This window comes from Cherax quadricarinatus, chromosome 6 (genome assembly GCF_038502225.1).
Source record: "Cherax quadricarinatus isolate ZL_2023a chromosome 6, ASM3850222v1, whole genome shotgun sequence".
Classification (NCBI taxonomy): domain Eukaryota; kingdom Metazoa; phylum Arthropoda; class Malacostraca; order Decapoda; family Parastacidae; genus Cherax; species Cherax quadricarinatus.
In genome coordinates, this window is record NC_091297.1 from 21306017 (window position 1) to 21324537 (window position 18521).

General features: G+C 39.3%; 1 protein-coding gene across 6 annotated transcripts in view; it reads right to left on the bottom strand.

The window, feature by feature from the left end:
• Ero1L (endoplasmic reticulum oxidoreductin-1-like protein) overlaps positions 1-18521 on the bottom strand; it is a 302659-nt gene that overhangs the window by 236844 nt on the left and 47294 nt on the right. For all 6 annotated transcript variants that reach the window (XM_070080927.1, XM_070080934.1, XM_070080939.1 and 3 more), the window contains one exon: positions 13036-13119. In XM_070080927.1, coding sequence (XP_069937028.1) covers positions 13036-13119 — 84 coding nt within the window. The remainder of the gene's footprint in view (positions 1-13035; positions 13120-18521) is intronic.

Here is an 18521-nt window from a genome sequence, read left to right on the forward strand (position 1 = left end):
GTCACCAAATGTAATTGGTTCCTAACTGCCCATACAAAAGTGGTTATGGGTCTTCATAATATGGGGTCCCCTATATGTATTTAATACCAAATATTTATGTAGTACTATGAACATTCTGTCACAGTTTATGGAATTATAAGATGTGTTCATGAAGCTTAGCGATGCATGATCCTCCCCAATACCCATTACTTAGCACTGCCTTCTGTGAATAAATCAATTTTATAGGTTAAAATACAAAAAGACAAAAACTTGTGTGTAATGTGCAACCACAAAAAAACACCATAAATCCAGTGCGGTCACCAAAACAACCAGTGTGCAACCAGTGTCTTCAATTCAAGGCAAAAGTTACTCATTCTCAAATTCAATATGAGGTTTGTACATTTCAGTGGAAAGTTATGACTGTGTACAGTAATGAATAACTAATGCCTAAGTTAAAAAAAAAAGTAAGAGAGAAAATTAACACTAAACAGATTACTTTCACACTTTCATCTATATTAACCTCCTCGTATGTTTCCACTTCTACAATATTCAAATTTGATCCTGTGCTTTTGCTGGCCCAGTTCTGAGATTTATCTCTTTTCTTGGTTGTTATTTTCGACTCCTCCTGCTATATATGTAAAGAAACATGAGAATAAATAAAAACTGGAAAATGAATGCCACAAAACCAAAGACTGTTGAGAAACTATGCAGAGAACATCAACAAAAATTACAGTAATGCCAATTTGAAAAGGTGTTACAGTACTGTATCATGAGTGTTTCATTTAAAAAAAAATGAAGAACATGCTCTTCACATGGTGAGCTAAATAAACATGCACAGAAAACTGATGAAACACATTCAAAACAATATCCAAATATTATATGGTAATAAAAAATAAAGTAAAAAAAAAAAAAAGTACTGCACAATAAATTGTTAGAATTATATAGTTTGACTATTACACTGTATGTGACATGATAGACCCATAAGGATCAGTCAGAACAAGGAGTAAAACTTTATCTTCCATCTAATAATTGCAAGACAGACATGTTATCTACCTATACTTGCTATTTAACTCGGATAGTAAGGTTAATTTTGATGATAAAAAGTAGCAAATGAGTTAAAAGTAATAAAAAACTTAAGAAAAAATAAACAGGTGCAGAAAGCAAGGCTAAACTAAATAAAATAAGGATGAGATGGCAATATACAATAATGGCTTCTATCACTGTATTTATATTTTACTTCCTTGACTGCAACTTAAAATTTAATACTCACAGCCATCACATAACCAAGAAAGTCTCCAAAACAATAGGCACCCTCTCCAAGATATGTTAGTATGTACCTCAAACAACAATACTTACATTGTACCAATTTTTAATCTACCCTTAGCTCACCTATGGTGTTTGTGCCTGGGATTCTACTTCACTAAGTCACTTAAAACCATTAATACTTCAACAAAAAGCTACTGTGCATATCACTCATTCCGGTGCCTGACAACACACTCCCCCACTCCTCAAAAGCTTGAACTTGCTTAATATACAAAATAAACACTCATACTACTGTGCCTATTATATATATAGAACATCAAGTCCAACAAACCCTTCTCCAAAACTTTTCCTTGATAGCTGCAACAGAACACACAGGCATAACACTAGACACAAAACCCTCTTTGACATCCCCTGTGTCTGACTCAACCTATGCACATAAAAGCCCCCCCCAAGATCTGGAATGCATTGCTTAAAGCATCAAAAGGCCTCCTATCTGCCAATCAATTTAGAGCTCCTGTTAAAAAACACCTTATCTCCTCAGCATAACTAAAATAAGTTCATTCAGCTCTGTCCCTGTTCTTCTTCCAGTCTTCCTCCAACTCTCATAAAAATTTAACCCGTAAACGGTCCAAACATATATATACGTTTTTTCAACATTTAAAAGTATGTAAAAAAGTAGATCTTCTTTTTGTTTTTTTACATTTGAAAATGTGTAAAAAACTTTGATCTACTTTTTTTTTTTTGTTATATTTGAAAATATGTAAAAAGCATGTAGATCTACTTTTGTAGCACTACACATGTGAACATAGATCTGCTTGGACCGTTTACAGGTTAATATTCATCCCATCATATTTCTACTGTAAATTGGTAACTTCTTGTATCTTCACATCTCTATTCAATCACTCCACAAAATGAAGACATTGAATCAGTTTGAAATAATGAATCGTATTTTTAAAACTGTACCACTCATACATTAGATACATTTCTTGTTGTGAATACAGTAAACTGCTTAAAAAATTCTACTTAACAAAAGATCACTGAATCAGTTTGAAAAATTAAGGCATACTTTTAAAATTGTACCATTTTTCATTTAGCTACATCCCTTTTTGTAGATTTAATTGTAATTAACTGCATAAGAAATCTTAATAATGTATGTCTAGTTCTTAAATAGTCTTTAAGCATTAAGATTAGTTTGCCAGAAATACACTGCATACTAATGGCTTTCTTTTGTGCCTAACAATATTTTATCACATGCAAACTACACTATCTGCATGCTGCATAAAAGAAAAAAAAATTTAATTAGGTACGTATGTGTGTTCCTACATTCTTCAATTTGAGAAAACACAGGTAACTACGATAATGATAAGCCAGTTATATTACTGAATCTACAATCAGTATTCACAGTTAATAATTTTGACTTTTAATGTGTTATGCATATGTCATATATGTGTATGGCAGATCCTCGAGTAATGAGCAGGTTACATTTATGAAAATCAGTGCATTATTCAAATCCACGTTAACCAAAATGAAGGCACATGGCAAAAATAATGTTACATTCCAGAGACCTCCAAAAAACAAGTTTTCTTAGGTAGGCTAAAAAGTCACCAAAAACAATTTTATCTTACCTTCAATTCTGGTTCTCATGCTTGCTGATATGAAAGTATATGAAGATGGTAAGATAAGATAAGATAAGATTTCGTTCGGATTTTTAACCCCGGAGGGTTAGCCACCCAGGATAACCCAAGAAAGTCAGTGCGTCATCGAGGACTGTCTAACTTATTTCCATTGGGGTCCTTAATCTTGTCCCCCAGGATGCGACCCACACCAGTCGACTAACACCCAGGTACCTATTTGCTGCTAGGTGAACAGGACAACAGGTGTAAGGAAACGTGTCGGAATGTTTCCACCCACCGGGAATCGAACCCGGGCCCTCCGTGTGTGAAGCGGGAGCTTTAGCCACCAGGCCACCGGGCCTGGACTGAAGCAGATGGCTGTGGTTGCTGTATTAATAACTCTGGATGAGGCTCTTGTGTTTATGTTGGAGAGTTGTCAGAAGGTGATTGTTGTAATGGTATGTTCAAGACTTCTGCTGTTTTATCCAGCAGGTCTTTATTCAGCAGACAATAATGCTTGATTCAAGATTTGCTCCAAATTTGTCTTACAGCAAGAAGGGTCAGGGACTTCTTCAATGAGATTGTCTGCAAGTTTACTGGCACTGTGGAATCACTTGCATAACTTTTCCAGTGTAAGCTGTTTCTGTACAAGTCCTTCTACCTCATACTCCTCTGTTAACTGCCTCTCACTTTCCTGGGAATTTAGATCCACCAACTCTTTTGCAGTTGGTTCATCATCATTAAACAGTTCATTTATGTTGCCTTCTGGCATATCTTCAAGCCCTCGTTTCCCACTATCCATGCCAGACAGTTTCCTGAACTAGACTTTCTACTGTGGGAAAACTTGGAAAATTATTCACAACACTCAAGCCATAATTTTCCTCAGAATGCATTTAATTAATGTTTACTGGGGTACTCCATTCTATGGCACTATTACACGTGTTTGTACATCTGCCAGAACTCTAGCACCTATTTCTGCCTGTAATCTATTGTTGTGATGAGGTTTTTCTATGACCTTGCATGAGCAGTGACACTAACATATCGTAACTCCTGGAACCAGCGACTGTATCAATGGTGTCATATTTAGTGGTAAAAAGCACAGGCTGCACATATGGGTCCAGAAATGGGAATACTTCAGTATGACCATGGAAATTATCAAGAGTTGAACACAAATTTGTTGTCTGGTAGATACATCTTTATTACAGGAATAAAATGCTCAAACCAATCAATGAAGATAACCTCAGTCATCTATGTTCCCTTGTGTGATAAATCACTATAGGCATGCACTTTAAATCACCAGTTCTATTACTGCAGGGATGCAAGCATAAATGATCTTTTGCTCCCTTGAACTGAGGCACAATATTTTTTGCTGACTAATTTAAGTCCTTGACAATATTTTCTTCCAACATATCCAAGTCTCATCAGCATTTCAATAGTCAATCAGCAATGTAACCATTCTCAGATATAATTTCCACAAACTCAGCTGGGAAATTTTCTGTTGTAATGTGAACAGATGATGCATTCTCTCCACTATATCTAATGTAATGCAGCTGACTGAAGCATCATTTAAACAGTTAAACCATCCAGCACTAAATATACACTTGTGAAGGCTTTCCTTCTATCTCAAACAGTTTTGCAGTAAGATGGGGCTTTCTGCCTTATTATCTGAGTACTAAGCAGGGCAACATTCCTGATTTCATCTTCACTCCACACATTCAGTAGCTGTTCTCTGTCTCCTTTAACTCCACTGACTTGTCTGTCATTCTTATCAGATGGACACAATCTGTATTCGTAGCTACATTTTTTTTTTGTCTCACTGTATAATAACCGATTCTCTGAGACCTTAGTTAGGGACAGGAAGTCTGCATCTAATTCCGTAATAAATTTTCTTAGAAACTGGCAGGTTACAGCATCACTAGTACAGTGGAACCCCGAGTTTCAGCCATAATCCGTTCCAGGAGCCAGGCCTAAACTCGAAATGGCCGAAAGGCGAAGCCATATTTTCCATAAGAAATAATGTGAATAAAATTAATCCGTTCTAGACCCACAAAAATATTCACAAAAAAATACATTTTTTAAAGAATAACTATACCTTTACATGCACACAACACAGATAAATACATATACTAGCATACAATAGATAAATTAAAATTTAAATAAACATTTAAAATAACATTTACGTACCTTTATTGAAGAGACTTGCTGGCATCTGGAAGACAGGGAGGAGGAGAGAGGGAAGACTTAGTGTTTGGAAGGGGAATCCATATGCCATAAAGACTTTAGGTAACAAGTCCTTTTCTGGGGTTACTTCCCTTCTTTGTCTTTTAATGGCATTAGGACCAGCTTGAGTCACTGGACCCCTGTCGCACAAAATAACTGTCAAGAGTGCTCTGTTTCTGGAGTCTCTAAGATTCCCCTAAAATGGGACATGGTTCTATCACTGAACTTGTTGCAGAGATGGCTTGTTTGTGCTTGCTCAGGATGGTACTTCGACAAAACTTTGCACATCATTCCACTTTGCACAAATCTCCTTAATCAATGAAGAGGGCACCTCCTTAACTCCCTCTTCCTCCTCCTCTGAAGCAAGTTCCTCAGCTGTGGCCTGTTGCTGTTCCAGATGAAGCTCTTGCAGCTCTGTAATGGTTAGTTCTTCCCTGTGGTCCTCCACCAACTCTTCCACATCCTCGCCACTCACTTCCAAGCCCATGGACTTGCCCAGTGCCACAATAGAGTCCACAACAGGCAGAGGGTCGACAGGGTCAGGGTTAGGGTCAGCCTCAAACACATCAAAATCCCTCTGGACGACACATTGTGGCCACAATCGTCTCCAAGCAGAGTTCAAAGTCCTGGAAGTCACTCCCAAGCCTTACCTATAAGGCTTATGCAGTTGTAGATATTGAAGTGATTCCTCCAGAACACTCTGGAGGTCACTTCAAAGCACCTTTCAAACACTGCTTTGGTGTAGAGTTTTTTTGAAGTTAGAAATGACCTGCTGGTCCATGGGCTGGAGGAGAGGAGTGGTGTTAGGAGGCAAGAACTTCACTGTTATAAAACTGAAGTCCCTAGACAATAGGTCTTCGAAGTTTGGAGGATGAGCAGGAGCATTGTCCATTACCAGGAGGCACTGAGTGGTAAATTATTTTCCAGGAGGTATTTTTTCACACTGGGGCCAAACACTTCATGGACCCACTCTTCGAAAATTTGCCTCGTGACCCATGCCCTATTATTTGCTTTTCACAACACACACAACTTATTCTTGATGACATTGTTTTTCTTGAACACACTGGAATTTTCTGAATGATACACCAGTAAAGGCTTCACTTTAAAATCCTCACTAGCATTAGCACAGAACAAAAGAGTTAGCCTGTCTTTCATAGGCTTGTGTCCTGGCAGTGCCTTTTCCTCCTGAGTAATGTAGGTCCTCTTTGGCATTTTCTTCCAAAGCAAGGCTGTTTCGTCACAACTGAACACTTGTTGGGGTTTGAATTTTTCAGTGTCTATGTACCCCTTAAATTCATGCACAAATTTTTCAGCTGCCCGTTTGTCTGAACTGGCTGCCTCACCATGCCTTACAACACTGTATGCGACTCCGCTTCTTAAATCTGTCAAACCAGCGTCTGCTGACCTTAAATTCACTTTAGTGAATTCCAGGCATTTTCTTTGTAAGTTCGGCATGCAACTGCCTTGCCTTCTCACAAATAATCAACTCTGAAACACTATCACCTACTATCTGTTTATTGCTGATCCACACCACCAGGATAGAAGTGATAGTTGATTTGTTTTTGCCATACATAGTGGCAAGCTCCCCCACATGAATGCCACTCTCATATTTTTCTACTATCTCCTTCTTCACTGCTGTAGTGTTCCTCACTTTCTATACCACAGGGCTGCCACTAGGAAGTTTTTTGGGCCCATAGTGGTTTATTTCACAGTCACAATTAATGAAGAAGGGCGGGCGGGCTGACGGGCGGGCGAGCGGGCTGCAGGCAGGCTGGCTGGCTGGCTGCCTGGCTGGCTGCCTGGTTGGCTACCTGGTTGGCTGCCTGGCTGGCTGCCTGGTTGGCTGCCTGGTTGGCTGCCTGCTTGGCTGCCTGCCTGGTTGGCTGCCTGCCTGCCTGGTTGGCTGCCTGGTTGGCTGCCTGGTTGGCTGGCTGTCTGGCTGGCTGGCTGCCTGGTTGGCTGGCTGCCTGGTTGGCTGGCTGCCTGGCTGGCTGCCTGCCTGGCTGGCTGCCTGCCTGGCTGGCTGCCTGGCAGGATGAGCACGCAGGGTAGTGTTCAATCAAGGATAAACAACGCTAGACTGGCTCACGATGCCTGCGTGGGGAGGCATGCAAACGCAGGCAGGCGGACAGGTCTGGTATGCCCGCCGAAACTCAGAACAAAATTTGCCTGAGAAAAGCGGGCGAAACTCAAAGCGGCTAATACTCAGCGTGGCCAAAACTCGGGGTTCCACTGTACAGAATTTCTTCTCGGTGCTGTGGTCAATATCCAGAGATGAGATGGGGTGACGATAATATCCAAAATCAGTCTATAAACACACTGGGCAAGTCATGCCATGCTTCCAGATTGTAAGTGTATGGGTGAAATGACAAGTGACAATGGGCCTGTCCTTAAAATGTCCTCACCCTTAGATTCAAGCTGGCATGAGGGAAAATTACTCACCACATGGCCAATTGGGTTTTGTGCGTAACAACTGATTTACAGTGAACAACGGTCATTTAGGGCACAAATCAACTTACCCAGTGTCTCTGATCAAACTATTTTGGATCCAGGCATTACCATTACCCTATCTTGACCACATTAAGTATGGTACCCAAAAAGAATACTAGTGATGCAGTGGGTACCAAGAAGAAAATTAATCATGAAACTGACGGTTTCTAAGAAAATTGAGGTTTTAAGTGTGCTTCGAGGTAGTTCACATCAGATGCAGACTATCTGTGCCTTTGATCTCAGATAATCAACCAACTGTACCACTCAAGAAAATGAAAGGAAAATAATAGTGTGAGCACTGAGTAAATCAGATTATGACATCCCTTTGAAAAGAATCGCTTAAGGACCATACAGCCTCTCCTCACCTAGCGACGTACTAGTTTACTGACGACTCGGATTTACAACGGGCTCTCTGAGCAGTATGCAAACCTCAATAATGTATATTAGAGCCGATTTCCTCTATTCTGCTTATTGCAATATACAGTAAACTGCTGTATAAACATTTAAAAATATACCAGAAATGTTATAAATGGTGCAAAGATGACATAAAACAATATCAAAGATGGCTGACACAAACTCACTACCATTATAGTACCCTCCTCACTTAGCGACGAATTTGTTTAACGACATGGTTTTAGGAACAGAACTCCATCGTTAAGTGAGGAGAGGCTGTAGTTTACAATTGCCAGTACAATTTTGCATCAAACTAGATTCGTTTCACTGAACTCTGCCCACTCAACACCCCGTTCAAGGAAGGCGATCCCTGTAGATGTACATGAAATAAATAAAAAGATCAAAAGAATGAGAAGCCGTATTAGTGAAAAGGAAAAAGAACGAGAAAAGATGTATATTTAAGGAAAAGAAGGATCCCACTGGTTAAAAAATATAATACAGCTCGGCCATCACTAATCTGGCAATCAGTATTCTGGTCCATCAGTAATCCACCACTAATTTCAGCTAGAATAAATTCAAATTTCCAGGGTCGCCACACCAACCTGCTGCTACTGTTTGGTGGTGCTACTTGCTGCACAAGTCATTCCAATTTGTTTTTCTCCAATTATTGTTATAACCTGCTCACTTTTAACCCTAGCCATGGTTCCAACGAATAAAAGAAATGCTTCTCGTTGTGTCAAGCACATACACTGTACATTGTCCATAAAAGATAAGGTGGCTTTGAAGTCACTGTCGGTCGCCATGAGCTCGGCTCACTCAGATAAGCTGTGACAGGTCAATTTTGGCCTATATACGAGATAACAGGTTATGCAGTAAGTGTGCGCTCTATAAAAAAAATTCTGCAGCACATGATGAATAATGAGAAAAAACTGCGACCGTGTATAACAACGACTTTGCGGAGTGTTTTCGTATGGTTTTTATGGTTATATTCTCTTTTTTTTTTTTTTTGGTCTCATTTGATAGAATGGAAAATATATATCAGAAATAGATATGATTTTGACTGGTTTCACAATGAAAGGTACCTTGAAATTGAGCTAAAGTATGGGAAACGTTCAAGTTTTGCCGATGTTCAAGAGTAAACAAATGATGTCACCGTTCAATACGTGTCCAACTTCCTGCTCTAATATGAAGTCATGAATGGGCTGACACTATTTATACAATTATTACAATAATGCAGTAGTTTGCACAACAGTATATCTTCTATTTTTCATGTGAATAAAAATTAAAAATGGAAAGCAAGCATAATATAAGAGGGGCATAGAGACGTGACTAATGAACAGAGAATATGTTATTTTAGTGCCAGGAATGTCTGCATTGTTTATTCTGAACCTTATTTTGAAATTGGCATCTCTTGAAATTTGTGTGAAGTTGGCCAAATTACCGATTCCTGACCTAGGGATCTTCACTGATTTACGTAAAGCTTTTGATACAGTTGACCATGACTTGCTCCACATAAAATTGTCACACTATGGTATAAGAGGGCACTCCCTCAACTACCTCAAGTCATACCTCAACAACAGAAGCCAATATGTGTACGCAAATGGGGCAAACTCTTCCGCACAACCAATTACAGTTGGTGTCCAACAGGGAAGTGTCCTTGGCCCTCTTCTCTTTCTCCTATACATAAATGACCTACCAAATGCTTCGCAATTACTCAAACCCACACTATTTGCAGATAACACTACATACGTCTTCTCCCACCCGAGCCCAGCCACGCTAGCCAATACTGTAAATACCGAATTACAGAAAATATCTGCCTGGATGAGGACTAACAAACTTACACTAAACATTGACAAAACCTACTTCATTCAGTTTGGTAACAGAGCTACAGATGTCCCTCTTAACATAATGATAAACGGATCACCTATCACAAAGCTAACAGAGGGAAAATTCTTAGGAATCCACCTTGATAATACTCAAATTTCATACACATATACAACAAATTTCTAAGAAAATTTCCAAGACTGTAGGCATACTATCAAAGATACGGTACTATGTTCCACAGTCAGCCCTCCTGGCCCTATATCACTCACTTATTCACTCCTATCTCACCTACGGAATTTGTGCATGGGGCTCAACAACAATTAACAATCTCAGACCACTAATTACCCAACAAAAGGCTGCAGTCAAAATGATAAATTCCCACTACAGGCGGCACACTCCACCAATATTCAAAACACTAAACCTACTCACCATACAAAACATCCATACTTTTTACTGCACCTATTACATACATAGAACACTTAACTCTGATATTAACCCTCCCCTCAAACATCTCCTTGCCAACCTCAACAGAACACATGACCATAACACAAGGCACAGATCATTCTTTTATGTTCCTCATGTCCATCTCACGCTATGCAAAAACTCAATGCACATAAAAGGCCCTAAAATCTTGAATTCATTACCTGTAAATATAAAAGAAACACTGTCTGTTTATAAATTCAAGTCTCTTCTCAAAGATCACTTACTCATCCAAAACCAAATAAATACCGAATAACTGAACCTTATAAATTGTATATCTTAAATGATTCTCACAATTATATCACATAAATGTTAAACCTAAGACCCAATCTAACTTTGTTATTTTTTAAATACACTACCTAACAGAATACTCCATTCTACTGAATGTACAGCAATGCAAGCAACCATATGACCTGTCTTTGTAATACTCATTTGTGCTTTATTGTTATCTGTTTACAATAATGTTTTATCACTGATTACATAATTGCTTAGTTAATCTTAAGTTAATCTTAAGCCAGCCCGTAATGCTATGCATACAAGTGTATGCTCAAATTACTAAATAAATAAATAAATAAATAAATAAATTTTATTGGGTAGCTGAAATGGGTAAATGGGCAGTTTCTTGTACTCATTCAACAGAATAGACAGAATACTAGCAAAATAACTAAGTCTGGTTGACTGGAACAATGGAATGGGCCAAAAATACAGCGTAAAGTGGGCGAAATCGCCAATGCGTAAATATTGCCAATGGGTTAAGTGTACAGTGGACCCCCGCTTAACGAACACCTCCAAATGCGACCAATTATGTAAGTGTATTTATGTAAGTGCGTTTGTACATGTATGTTTGGGGGTCTGAAATGGACTAATCTACTTCACAATATTCCTTATGGGAAAAAATTCGGTCAGTACTGGCACCTGAACATACTACTGGAATGAAAAAAGTTCGTTAACCGGGGGTCCACTGTATTCCAACCTAACCACTCTGTAATCCGGCAAAATCACTAATCCTACAGGTCCCAATGATGCCAGATTAGTGATGGTCAACCTGTACTGTATTTGTTCCTAGGAATAGCTGTTAAGCAGCAACTTCTCTATACAGTGGACCCCCGCATAACGATCACCTCCGAATGCGACCAATTATGTAAGTGTATTTATTTAAGTGCGTTTGTACGTGTATGTTTGGGGGTCTTAAATGGACTAATCTACTTCACAATATTCCTTATGGGAACAAATTCGGTCACTACTGGCACCTGAACATACTTCTGGAGTGAAAAAATATCGTTAACCGGGGGTCCACTGTATATGATACATTCCAAGCAGTGAGAAAAATTCTTCTAAAAATACAGTGTAATGACTACTACAGTAATGATAAATTTTTCATCAATATAGGTGATCTTATCTGAGAATGTAATGATCAGGAAATATAGTGGTACCTCGGGATACGAATTTAATTCGTTCCAGAAGGCTGTTCGAGTGCTGATACCGAACGAATTTGTTCCCGTAAGGAATAATGTAAATTAGATTAATCCGTTTCAGACCCCCAAACATACACTTACAAAAGCACTTACATAAATACACTTACATAATTGTTCGTGTTATGAGCTGTTCATATCCCGAGGTACCACTGTACGAATCATTATTATATAGTGCTATATTCACAAACAAAAATGCTAAACGTGTGGATGATGAATGTAGTCATCCCTCAAAGCGAACTTTTGTGTGAAATGTGTAAGGAACAGAGAGAATTACTACAATATATTTGGTCTTCATCCCAGGGAGGTACTACCATATTGCCAAGGAAGTGTAAAACGGAAGCCTGTGTTTGTTTCATGAGATGGTAGGATTTCTGGTGTCTTTTTTCTGTCTCAAACACGCAAGATTTCAGGTATGTCTTGCTACTTCTAATTACACTTAGGTCACAATTTACATGCAATTTTTTTTTTTTAACGTACCAGCCGTATCCCACCGAGGTGGGGGTGGCCCAAAAGGAAAAACGAAAGTTTCTCCTTTCAAATTTAGTAATATATACAGGGGAAGGGGTTACTAGCCACTTGCTCCCGGCATTTTAGTCGCCTCTTACGACATGCATGGCTTACGGAGTAAGAATTCTGTTCCACTTCCCCATGGAGATAAGAGGAAATAAACAAAAACAAGAACTAGAAAGAAAATAGAAGAAAACCCAGAGGGGTATGTATATATATGCTTGTACATGTATGTGTAGTATGACCTAAGTGTAAGTAGAAGTAGCAAGATGTACTTGAAATCTTGCATGTTTATGAAAAAAAAAAGACACCAGCAATCCTACCATCATGTAAAACAATTACAGGCTTCCGTTTTACACTCACTTGGCAGGACGGTAGTACCTCCCTGGGCGGTTGCTGTCTACCAACCTACTACCTAGATACATGCATGTACAAGCACATATATACACATCCCTCTCGGTTTTCTTCTATTTTCTTACTAGTTCTTGTTTGTTTCCTCTCATCTCCATGGGGAAGTGGAACAGAATTCTTCCTCCGTAAGCCATGCATGTTGTAAAATGCGACTAAAATGCTGCGAGCTAGGGGCTAGTAACCCCTTCTTCTGTATACATTACTAAAATTAAAGAGAGAAACTTTTGTTTTTCTATTTGGGTCACCCTGCCTCGGTGGGATACGGCCAGTTTGTTGAAAGATTTGGTCTTCATGTAAACCTGTTAAACTGTACTCTAAAATTGACTAGCCAACACCTCTGGGACTAAATTATTATGATGTGAAATACATACTATACTTACATCTGTGCAAGGTTGTACACTGCAGTAACGAATAGCACATTTTCCATCATCCTCCCAGAATGGACATTTCTTTTTCAAATTCACCTGTTGAGAAACAATGATCATTATGCACAATACAATGAACACTAGAATATATACACCTCTTGCAATGAGTGATAGTTTGTTTAATGTATGGAATCACTTCTATTTAAGACACACTTAAGAAGTAATATTGTACACCTCATTCATTCTCATTAAGACAGTCCCTATTAACCCCGTCAGGGTTTCGGCCGTACTAGTACGGCTTACGCACCAGGGTTTTTGACGTACTAGTATGCCTAAATTCTAGCACCCTCAAATCTAGTGAGAGAAAGCTGGTAGGCCTACATATGAAAGAATGGGTCTATGTGGTCAGTGTGCACAGTATAAAAAAAATCCTGCAGCACACAGTGCGTAAGGAGAAAAAAAAACTTTGACCGTGTTTTTGGACTAAAACAGCGACTTTGCACTGTATTTTTGTATGGTATTAATTGTTGTATTCTAGTTTTCCTGGTCTCATTCTATAGAATGGAAGACATATTACAGAAATTGAGATGATTTTGACTGATTTTACAATGAAAAGTACCTTGAAATTGAGCTCAAAGTAGCAGAAATGTTCGATTTTTACCAAAGTTCAAAAGTAAACAAATCATGCTAAGCATCCAATACACGTCAACTGGTGAGTCTAATATTCTTTCACAAGTGCGCCGATATTATTTATACCATTTTTTATACTAATGCAGTGGTCTGCGTAACAGTAAATCTTCTATTTTTTGTGAGAATAAAAATTCAAAGTGGAAAGCAAAAGAATGTAAGAGGGGCATTGGGACGTGACTAATGAAGAGAGGAAATGTCATTTTAGTGCCAGGAATGTCTTTCTTGTTTATTCTGGACCCTATTTGGAAATTGGCATCTTTTGAAATTTGTGTGAAATTGGCAAAATTGCTAAATTCTGACCACTGTATTGGATAGTTGAAATCGGTATATGGGTGGTTTCTTGCACTCATTCGATAGAAAAAAATGGAGTTTTAGCGAAATATTCATGATTTTTGTCGACTAGTGCAGTGGAATTGGCCGAAAATAGGGCTAAAAGTGGGCAAAATCGCCGATGCGTAAACATCGTCGAGACCGCTAACTTCGCGAGAGCATAATTTCGTAAGTTTTCCATCAGTTTTCATACTTTTGGTGTGATTATGATCGGGAAAAGATTCTCTATCTTTTCATAAGAAAAAAATTTATTTTTTTAAATTTGGGTGACCCTGAGAACAAGTCTCTGAGAGGGCCTGTCGACTCTGAAAGGGTTAATACAGTGGACCCCCGAGTTTCATGATTAATCCGTTCCAGAGAGCCCACCGAAGGTCGAAATTCACGAAACTCGAAACCATTTTCCCCATAAGAAATAATGGAAATAAAATTAATCCATTCTAGACACCCAAAAATATTAAAATAAAATATTTTTTTTCAAATTAAATAAAGATTTACATAATGAAAACAATCAGAAATCAAGTACATGCATTTAAAATAAATAATAATATTACACTTACCTTTACTGAAGACTTCTAGGTGGATGGAAGATGGGAGGAGGTGATAGGAGGAAGGTGTACACTATTGTTTGGAAGGAGAATCTCCTTCCATTAGGACTTTAGGTAGCACGTCCTTATCTGGGGTTACTTCCCTTCTTTTAATGCCACTGGGAACAACTTGAGAGTCACTGGACCCCTGGCGCACAAAATATCTATCCAGAGAGGTCTTTTTCTGGCGTTTCTTTAAGATTTCCCTGAAGTGGGACACAACACTTTCATTGTACATGTTGCAGATATGGCTTGTTTCAGCTTGGTCAGGGTGATACTTTTCAACAAAACTTTGCAACTCATTCCACATTCCACACATGTCCTTAATCACTGAAGATGGCACCTCATCCACTCCCTCTTCCTCCTCCTCTGAAGCAAGTTCCTCGGCTGTGGTCTGATGCTGTTCCAGTTGAAGCTCTTGCAGTTCGTCAGTGGTTAGCTCTTCCCTGTGGTCCTCCACCAACTCTTCCACATCACAGTCACTCACTTTATTTACCAAAGGGCTTGCACTAGCTTTCCTTGGGTCCATGATGACTTATTTAGCAGTTGCAAACACAAAAAACAATGGATTATTATGAAATGTATTGTATGAACCCGCGGGGTGATGGTCACGTGTTGGTAAAGAATGGCACACTGAGCGAGAATGGCGTGGGAGACTGGCTTTGTGTGTGCGGTGACGGGCGGATGGGTACTGGAAGGTCGCCGAAACACGAGTTTTTTCACGAAACTCAATGCCAAATTTTTCCAAAAAAAAAAAAAAAAACAACTCGCCGAAGGTTGAATTTCACGAAAGTTGAGGCTGCCAAAACTCGAGGGTCCACTGTACAATGAATATGAGATCAAATCTACAAATGGAGATATATATGATTTAGTTTAATAAGCTAACCCTATATCACTCACTGGGTTGAGGTTGATAAAAAGATCTCACTATTCTCTCTGGTATATACAATTATGGAAACCTGTACAGTGGACCCCCGCATACCGTTGGCATCCCATAACGTTAAATCCGCATACCGATACATTTTATCGCTAAGATTTTGTCTCGCATACCACTAAAAAACCCGCTCAACGCTCTTCGTCCGAGACGCGTCTAATGTGCGGCCTGAGCCAGCCTCACATGTACCGCCGGTGGCATTGTTTACCAGCCAGCCTCCGCGGTAACATCCAAGCATACAATCGGAACATTTCGTATTATTACAGTGTTTTTGGTGATTTTATCTGCAAAATAAGTGACCATGGGCCCCAAGAAAGTTTCTAGTGCCAACCCTACAGCAATAAGGGTGAGAATTACTATAGAGATGAAGAAAGAGATCATTGCTAAGTATGAAAGTGGAGCGCGTGTCTCTGAGCTGGCCAGGTTGTATAGTAAACCCCAATCAACCATCGCTACTATTGTGTCCAACAAAACGGCAATCAAGGAAGCTGTACTTGCCAAAGGTTCAACTGTGTTTTCGAAACAGAGATCGCAAGTGATGGAAGATGTTGAGAGACTCTTATTGGTATGGATAAATGAAAAACAGAGAGCAGGAGATAGCATCTCTCAAGTGATCATAAGTGAAAAGGCTAGGAAGTTGCATGAGGATTTAATAAAAAAAAAATGCCTGCAACTAGTGATGATGTGAGTGAATTTAAGGCCAGCAAAGGTTGGTTTGAGAGATTTAAGAAGCGTAGTGGCATACATAGTGTGATAAGGCATGGTGAGGCTGCCAGTTCGGACCACAAAGCAGCTGAAAAATTATGTGCAGGAATTCAAGGAGTACATAGACAGTGAAGGACTGAAACCTGAACAAGTTTTTAATTGTGATGAAACAGGCCTGTTTTGGAAGAAAATGCCAAGCAGGACCTACATTATTCAGGAGGAAAAGGCACTCCCAGGACATAAGCCTATGAAAGACAGGCTTACTCTGTTGATGTGTTCCAATGCTAGTGGTGATTGCAAAGTGAAGCCTTTATTAGTGTATCACTCAGAAACTCCCAGAGCGTTCAGGCAAAAGAATATCCTCAAGGCTAATTTGTGTGTGCTGTGGAGGGCAAACAGTAAGGCATGGGTCACTAGGGACTTTTTCTATAACTGGTTACACCAAGCATTTGCCCCCAATGTGAAAGATTACCTAACTGAAAAGAAATTAGACCTTAAGTGCCTCCTGGTATTAGAAAATGCCCCTGGTCATCCTACAGACGTGGCAGAGCGACTTTATAGGGACATGAGCTTCATTAAGGTGAAGTTTTTGCCTCCTAATACCACTCCTCTCCTGCAGCCCATGGGCCAGCAGGTTATTGCAAACTTCAAAAAACTGTACACAAAAGCTCTGTTTGAAAGGTGCTTTGTAGTGACCTCAGAAACTCAATTGACTAAGAGAGTTTTGGAGAGATCACTTTAATATCCTCAATTGTGTAAACCTTATAGGTAAGGCTTGGGAGGGAGTGACTAAGAGGACCTTGAACTCTGCTTGGAAGAAACTGTGGCCAGAATGTGTAGACCAAAGGGATTTTGAAGGGTTTGAGGCTAACCCTGGGAATCCTATGCCAGTTGAGGAATTCATTGTGGCATTGGGAAAGTCCTTGGGGTTGGAGGTTAGTGGGGATGATGTGGAAGAGTTGGTGGAGGAGGACAATGAAGAACTAACCACTGATGAGCTGCTAGATCAACTTCAACAGCAAGAGGCCAGACCTGAGGAAACTGGTTCGGAGGAGGGGAGAGAGAAATTGAAGAAGTTGCCTACTTCAAAGATTAAGGAAATGTGTGGAATGTGGCTTAAAGTGCAAAGCTTTTTTGATGACAATCACCCTAACACAGCTATTGCAAGCCGTGCTGGTGACTATTACACTGACACTGTTGTGAAACACTTTAGGAAAGTCATAAAGGAACGAGAGGTACAGGCCACTATGGACAGATATATTGTGCGACAGAAGTCCAGTGACTCTGAAGCTGGTCCTAGTGGCATTAAAAGAAGAAGGGAACTAACCCCAGAAAAAGACTTGACACCTCAAGTCTTAATGGAAGGGGATTCCCCTTCTAAACACTAAGACTCTCTCCTCCTCCCATCCCATCAATCATCACCAGATCTTCAATAAAGGTAAGTGTCATGTAACTGTGCATGCCTTTTTCAGTTTGTGTGTTAAAATTAATATTTCATGTGGTAAATTTTTTTTTTTCATACTTTGGGGTGTCTTGCATGTCTTGCATTCGCATAACTATAATTTCGCATAACAATGAGCTCTCAGGAACGGATTAATATCGTTATGCGGGGGTCCACTGTAATTGTTTTACACAATGGTAGGAGTGCTGGTGTCTTTTCTTTCTGTCTCATAATCATGCAAGAAAACAGGTACATCTTGCTACTTCAACTTACACTTTGGTCACAATATATACACATGTACATGTATATATGCATACACGCCCATCTGAATTTTCTTCTATTTTCTTAATAGTTCTTGTTCTTATCAATTTCCAGTCATCCCCATGAGGAAGTGGAAAAGAATCATTCCTCCGTATGCTATGCAAGTCATAAGAGGCGACTAAACTGCCAGGGGCAATAGGCTAGTAACCCCCTTTCTGTATAAATTACTAAACATAAGAAAAAACATTATAAAGTTGGGATGTTTGAATGTGTATGATGTAGCACAGATGATAAGATGATGATTGCCAATGTTATAAATGAAAAGAAATTGGATGTCCTTGCTTTAAGTGAAACACAGCTTAAAGGGATAGGGGAGTTTCAGTGGGGAGAAATAAATGGGATTAGATCACGAGTATGAGAGAGTTAGAGCTAAGGATGAGATAGCAATAATATTGAAAGATCAGTTATGAAGGAGAAGAGACACTATAAATATATAAATTCAAGGACTCAAGGACTGTGGGGATATAAATAAGGGTTTGATGCAAAAAGTGGGTTA